The sequence below is a fragment of the Tachysurus fulvidraco genome, chromosome 21, assembly GCF_022655615.1.
Source record: "Tachysurus fulvidraco isolate hzauxx_2018 chromosome 21, HZAU_PFXX_2.0, whole genome shotgun sequence".
Taxonomy (NCBI): Eukaryota; Metazoa; Chordata; class Actinopteri; order Siluriformes; family Bagridae; genus Tachysurus; species Tachysurus fulvidraco.
This window is the reverse complement of record NC_062538.1, coordinates 2,232,098-2,239,597: the sequence shown is the minus strand read 5'-3', so window position 1 is coordinate 2,239,597 and position 7,500 is coordinate 2,232,098. Positions and strand designations below refer to the sequence as shown.

The window sequence follows — 7,500 nt, the reverse complement described above, 5'->3', positions numbered from 1 at the left end:
TTTAATAGGACACGTCTACAGTTATACACTCAGCACCGCTTTAATAGGACACGTCTACAGTTATACACTCAGCTTTAATAGGACACTTCTACAGTTATACACTCAGCTTTAATAGGACACTTCTACAGTTATACACTCAGCTTTAATAGGACACTTCTACAGTTATACACTCAGCTTTAATAGGACACTTCTACAGTTATACACTCAGCTTTAATAGGACACTTCTACAGTTATACACTCAGCTTTAATAGGACACGTCTACAGTTATACACTCAGCTTTAATAGGACACGTCTACAGTTATACACTCAGTGCCGCTTTAATAGGACACGTCTACAGTTATACACTCAGCTTTAATAGGACACTTCTACAGTTATACACTCAGCTTTAATAGGACACGTCTACAGTTATACACTCAACTTTAATAGGACACGTCTACAGTTATACACTCAGCTTTAATAGGACACGTCTACAGTTATACACTCAGCTTTAATAGGACACGTCTACAGATATACACTCAGCTTTAATAGGACACGTCTACAGTTATACACTCAGCTTTAATAGGACACTTCTACAGTTATACACTCAGCTTTAATAGGACACGTCTACAGTTATACACTCAGCTTTAATAGGACACGTCTACAGTTATACACTCAGCTTTAATAGGACACGTCTACAGTTATACACTCAGCGCCGCTTTAATAGGACACTTCTACAGTTATACACTCAGCTTTAATAGGACACTTCTACAGTTATACACTCAGCTTTAATAGGACACTTCTACAGTTATACACTCAGCTTTAATAGGACACGTCTACAGTTATACACTCAGTTTTAATAGGACACGTCTACAGTTATACACTCAGCTTTAATAGGACACGTCTACAGTTATACACTCAGCTTTAATAGGACACTTCTACAGTTATACACTCAGCTTTAATAGGACACGTCTACAGTTATACACTCAGCGCCGCTTTAATAGGACACGTCTACAGTTATACACTCAGCTTTAATAGGACACGTCTACAGTTATACACTCAGCGCCGCTTTAATAGGACACTTCTACAGTTATACACTCAGCACCGCTTTAATAGGACACGTCTACAGTTATACACTCAGCTTTAATAGGACACGTCTACAGTTCTACACTCAGCGCCGCTTTAATAGGACACTTCTACAGTTATACACTCAGCACCGCTTTAATAGGACACGTCTACAGTTATACACTCAGCACCGCTTTAATAGGACACGTCTACAGTTATACACTCAGCACCGCTTTAATAGGACACGTCTACAGTTATACACTCAGCTTTAATAGGACACTTCTACAGTTATACACTCAGCTTTAATAGGACACTTCTACAGTTATACACTCAGCTTTAATAGGACACTTCTACAGTTATACACTCAGCTTTAATAGGACACTTCTACAGTTATACACTCAGCTTTAATAGGACACTTCTACAGTTATACACTCAGCTTTAATAGGACACGTCTACAGTTATACACTCAGCTTTAATAGGACACGTCTACAGTTATACACTCAGTGCCGCTTTAATAGAACACTTCTACAGTTATACACTCAGCTTTAATAGGACACTTCTACAGTTATACACTCCGCGCTGCTTTAATAGGACACGTCTAAAGTTATACACTCAGCTTTAATAGGACACGTCTACAGGTATACACTCAGCTTTAATAGGACACGTCTACAGTTATACACTCAGCGCCGCTTTAATAGGACACTTCTACAGTTATACACTCAGCTTTAATAGGACACTTCTACAGTTATACACTCAGCTTTAATAGGACACGTCTACAGTTATACACTCAGCTTTAATAGGACACGTCTACAGTTATACACTCAGCTTTAATAGGACACGTCTACAGTTATACACTCAGCTTTAATAGGACACGTCTACAGTTATACACTCAGCGCCGCTTTAATAGGACACTTCTACAGTTATACACTCAGCTTTAATAGGACACTTCTACAGTTATACACTCAGCTTTAATAGGACACTTCTACAGTTATACACTCAGCTTTAATAGGACACGTCTACAGTTATACACTCAGCTTTAATAGGACACGTCTACAGTTATACACTCAGCTTTAATAGGACACGTCTACAGTTATACACTCAGCGCCGCTTTAATAGGACACTTCTACAGTTATACACTCAGCTTTAATAGGACACTTCTACAGTTATACACTCAGCTTTAATAGGACACGTCTACAGTTATACACTCAGCTTTAATAGGACACGTCTACAGTTCTACACTCAGCGCCGCTTTAATAGGACACTTCTACAGTTATACACTCAACACCGCTTTAATAGGACACGTCTACAGTTATACACTCAGCACCGCTTTAATAGGACACGTCTACAGTTATACACTCAGCACCGCTTTAATAGGACACGTCTACAGTTATACACTCAGCTTTAATAGGACACTTCTACAGTTATACACTCAGCTTTAATAGGACACTTCTACAGTTATACACTCAGCTTTAATAGGACACTTCTACAGTTATACACTCAGCTTTAATAGGACACGTCTACAGTTATACACTCAGCTTTAATAGGACACGTCTACAGTTATACACTCAGTGCCGCTTTAATAGGACACGTCTACAGTTATACACTCAGCTTTAATAGGACACTTCTACAGTTATACACTCCGCGCTGCTTTAATAGGACACGTCTAAAGTTATACACTCAGCACCGCTTTAATAGGACACGTCTACAGTTATACACTCAGCTTTAATAGGACACGTCTACAGTTATACACTCAGCACCGCTTTAATAGGACACGTCTACAGTTATACACTCAGCTTTAATAGGACACGTCTACAGTTATACACTCAGCACCGCTTTAATAGGACACGTCTACAGTTATACACTCAGCTTTAATAGGACACGTCTACAGTTATACACTCAGCACCGCTTTAATAGGACACGTCTACAGTTATACACTCAGCTTTAATAGGACACTTCTACAGTTATACACTCCGCGCTGCTTTAATAGGACACGTCTAAAGTTATACACTCAGCGCCGCTTTAATAGGACACTTCTACAGTTATACACTCAGCACCGCTTTAATAGGACACGTCTAAAGTTATACACTCAGCGCCGCTTTAATAGGACACGTCTACAGTTATACACTCAGCTTTAATAGGACACTTCTACAGTTATACACTCAGCTTTAATAGGACACTTCTACAGTTATACACTCAGCTTTAATAGGACACGTCTACAGTTATACACTCAGCTTTAATAGGACACGTCTACAGTTATACACTCAGCTTTAATAGGACACGTCTACAGTTATACACTCAGCTTTAATAGGACACTTCTACAGTTATACACTCAGCTTTAATAGGACACTTCTACAGTTATACACACCGCGCTGCTTTAATAGGACACGTCTAAAGTTATACACTCAGCGCCGCTTTAATAGGACACGTCTACAGTTATACACTCAGCTTTAATAGGACACGTCTACAGTTATACACTCAGCTTTAATAGGACACTTCTACAGTTATACACACCGCGCTGCTTTAATAGGACACGTCTAAAGTTATACACTCAGCGCCGCTTTAATAGGACACGTCTACAGTTATACACTCAGCTTTAATAGGACACGTCTACAGTTATACACTCAGCTTTAATAGGACACTTCTACATTTATACACTCAGCGCCGCTTTAATAGGACACATCTACAGTTATACACTCAACGCCGCTTTAATAGGACACATCTACAGTTATACACTCAGCGCCGCTTTAATAGGACACTTCTACAGTCATACACTCAGCGACACTTTAATAGGACACTTCTACAGTCATACACTCCACTTTAATAGGAACACCTGGACGCCTGCTCGTCCGTGTCATGCACGTCTCCGAGGCTCCAGTCATGGTTAATACAGTATATATTTGATGAGTGAGGCAAGAGGACAACGTCCAGACTGCTTCGAGTTACAACCGTGGTACCAGAAAAGTACGTCAGAAAGCACAACACAGACTTGCACTATGAGTCACTTGAGCCACAACAGCATGAAACCACATCAGGTTCCACTCTGCTGTTGTAACAGAACCCCATCTGCCTCAGGGTTCCACCGTGCTTCTGGGATGCTTTTCTGCTCACCACGTTGGAACGAGCGGTTGAGTTTGTGTCGACTGAAAGCCGTCTGATCTACCGTTTATTCTACCGCTCACATCACCACATTTGGCACCTGCAGCCATGTCCCAGTGACTTACATCATCCCTCCCTCAGTGGAAGTTAAGTCTACACCCATCACTGTGGGATGTATCAGAAACCCTTTCAGTTGCTCCATCCTAGCTGCTTGTGCTATTTTTGCTGCAACACAACATGAACAACAGTACCTGAGTTTTCCCTAACAGTTATATTTATAACCTGATGTCTTTCCTCGGTCGTTTGATCCATGACATTAGACATTAAACCTTTCCAGCCCTAGAAGCCTAAAAGCGAGTGGCGTGGCAAAACTGAACGACTCTAAATCTTTGTCTTACATGAACCTGACGTGTTAGCAGCTTCTACGAGATCCCAGAGATTAGAGAATGAAATCTTCCAGGTAGGTTCCTCTGACATGAGTCACTCTGGTGTCGTCGCAGAGAGACGAGTAAAGCCGCCATGCCGTCTGGAACACGAGTAACGGTTACTGATATTAAAGCTAACTTTTTATGACCTTGGCATTTGAACCATGGCGTATGTTCAACACGTGTTTTAGAGGAACACTCGGGTGCACAGTTAAAAGAATACTGTGATGGGTTTTAACTTAATCTACAGTACATCTACTACAAATGCAGAGCATTCGTGATTAACATGGATAAAGGGCAATTGTCGGGGCAGTTGACGAACAATTGTTAGTCGTTTATGATGAATATCTTGAGATTAGATGGTGAGCCTGTGCCTACGGTAGAGTCTGATTCAGAGGTGTCCATGTGCAAGTCACAAGTAAGTCAAAGTCAAGTCGAGTCTTTTTAATATTTGTCAAGCAAATTTGCGACTTAAGTCTGACTCGAGTCGAGTCGAGTCCCCCATCTGAATCATTTAACTCAAGTCTGAGTCACGTCTCATGTCATGAATGTCGAGTCAAAGTCGAGTCGAGTCTTTTTAATATTTGTCAAGTAAGCCTCAAGTCTCAAATTTGCGACTTAAGTCTGACTCGTGTCAAGTCTAGTCGCCCATCTCTGAATCATATAACTCGAGTCCGAGTCAAGTCTCGAGTCATGAAGGTCGAGTCAAAGTCGAGGCGAGTCTTTTTAATATTTGTCAAGTAAGTCTCAAGTCTCAAATTTGCGACTTAAGTCTGACTCGTGTCAAGTCGAGTTGCCCATCTCTGAATCATTTAACTCGAGTCCGAGTCAAGTCTCGAGTCATGAAGGTCGAGTCAAAGTCGCAGTCGAGTCTTTTTAATATTTGTCAAGTAAGTCTCAAGTCTCAAAATTGCGACTTAAGTCTGATTCGAGTCAAGTCATATGACTCGAGTCCCGCGTCTCTGGTCTGATTCCTGTTCTTGGTTGGCACCTGATGTGCTTCTGAGATACGTTTCTGCTGAACACACTTGTAAAGAGTAGTTTGTGTGACCTGCGTGTTTTTATTGTGTCTTTGTGCAGCTCACCCTCAGATCGTCCTGCAGGTGCACCAGATCTTCTCTCAGGCTGCTGAAGGTGCTCAGGAGCATACGCATGGTCATGTCTGCTGTCATGCGCGTCTGGAAAGAGGGAGAGACTCGGTGACTCGCGTCACTTAGTAAACCTCAACAAAGACTAAACATGCTGGTATTGTTATTAGACAGGAATGTAAGGGTGGGGCTGCTAGGAAAAGGGTGGGGCTGTCAAAGAGTGTTGATCATTATCACACACACACACACACACACACACACACACACCTGCAGGAGGTAGCGGATCTGCTGCTTCGTAAGTTCTGACACTCCTTTAGGAATAAGGTGTTCGATGTCTTCTTTCTGTTACCGCAGCGTGACACACACACACACACACACACACACACACACACACACGAACACACACAAAATGTTTATTTCATAACTTTTCAATTCTCCACAACTGATTTTTTTTTTTTACTTAATATTTAGTACAAGTCTCGAGGTGTTTATGTAAATACACCTGCACTGATGCTCCCTACCTTATAATCCAGGTCCAAATGTTTCCTGCAGGAAACAACATGACAGAACATGAGCGGCAGCTTCGTAAGCGGGATGAAAAGCAGACACGGTCAGATCTTATAAACAAACCCAGACCCGACATTATGTTTAGTCTATGATTGAGTCTGTTGGCTCGTTACTCGTAGCAGGCGGGGAAAAGGAAGCAAAGGAAAGGTCTTGCAAGTGATCCGGGTTTCTTTGGAAAGAATGAAAGATTAACACGACACGTTTCCTCTTCTGATAAGGTGAGTTAGCTTGCAGAGATAACAGTCTTAGGTAAAGAGATAAGAAAAGGAGTGAGAGAAAGCAGTGTAATGGACAAGAAGCTAACTTAAGAGTCTTTTTTTTTTTTTACCTCCCCCCTAATAATTTTTTTGCTCGTACCTTCCGCGGATCTTGGACACGTGTTCCGAGATGCACGTGTGAATGTCGCAGTTTTTCCGGTAGACCTCTGCAAGCAGCTCGCCAAAAAAGCGTGTGTCGAGTTTTTCCAATGGCTCAAACTCGAAATCCGTCTTCACGTCGAAGTTGACGACCTCCTGCACGCTGCTGCTAGTGCTGATGCTCTCCACCGGCTGTAGACAGACACGGAGACATATTTTTGTTCGATCTCAGTAGGTTGCGTACCTGAGTAAATAAAACTCAGCTTAAAACCAGTCGCCGAGTTGTTGCTCAGACTCTGATGCCTTCGGTCCGAGCAGGACACAGCAAAGACACTCACAGGGAGCCACGGGGATGAACGACGACATTGCATAATGCATCACTGACTGACCTGCACTGGACATCAAGTCCACACACAACCATCATGAACCTTATCACAATAAACAACGTATCACGACTAGCTGTATCTTGAAACGTCTTTATCTCCATATGTACCATGGACTGGATCACGATATATAGATTGTCTAACAAACTGCCAGTAAGTTGTGCAGTTAAAAAAATATATATTTTGTGCTTGTTTTAAATTAAAAAGCAATCAATCAATCAATCAATCAATCACTCAATACTATTATTACTGCTGTTACTACCAGAATACACTTCTAGCATTTAAACATTATATGGTTTACAAATGATCCCTTTCTTAACTGTGCAGTTAATCTGTATTTTTATTGTAATTCTATTCTTACTAAATTTTTTTATTCAATCTTGATTTTTATCACAGTGAAAAATCCTTTCATCATATGCCATGGTGTGTATGTGACAAAATATGTATTAATAGTAGTAGTACAAAAAAAATAAATAAATAAAAAATATAATAATAATAATAATAATAATAATAATAATAATAATAATAATGTGTAAAAATGTTT

At 40.8% G+C, this 7,500-nt stretch overlaps 1 protein-coding gene across 2 annotated transcripts in view; it reads right to left on the bottom strand.

Annotated features, from left to right (window-relative positions):
- Positions 1 to 7,500, bottom strand: part of pof1b (POF1B actin binding protein) — a 30,055-nt gene that overhangs the window by 5,858 nt on the left and 16,697 nt on the right. For both annotated transcript variants that reach the window (XM_027177323.2, XM_027177322.2), the window contains exons 3-6: positions 6,575 to 6,765; positions 6,172 to 6,196; positions 5,918 to 5,992; positions 5,648 to 5,740 (exon numbers count right to left, since the gene is read on the bottom strand). In XM_027177323.2, the coding sequence (XP_027033124.1) occupies positions 5,648 to 5,740; positions 5,918 to 5,992; positions 6,172 to 6,196; positions 6,575 to 6,765 (384 nt within the window). The remainder of the gene's footprint in view (positions 1 to 5,647; positions 5,741 to 5,917; positions 5,993 to 6,171; positions 6,197 to 6,574; positions 6,766 to 7,500) is intronic.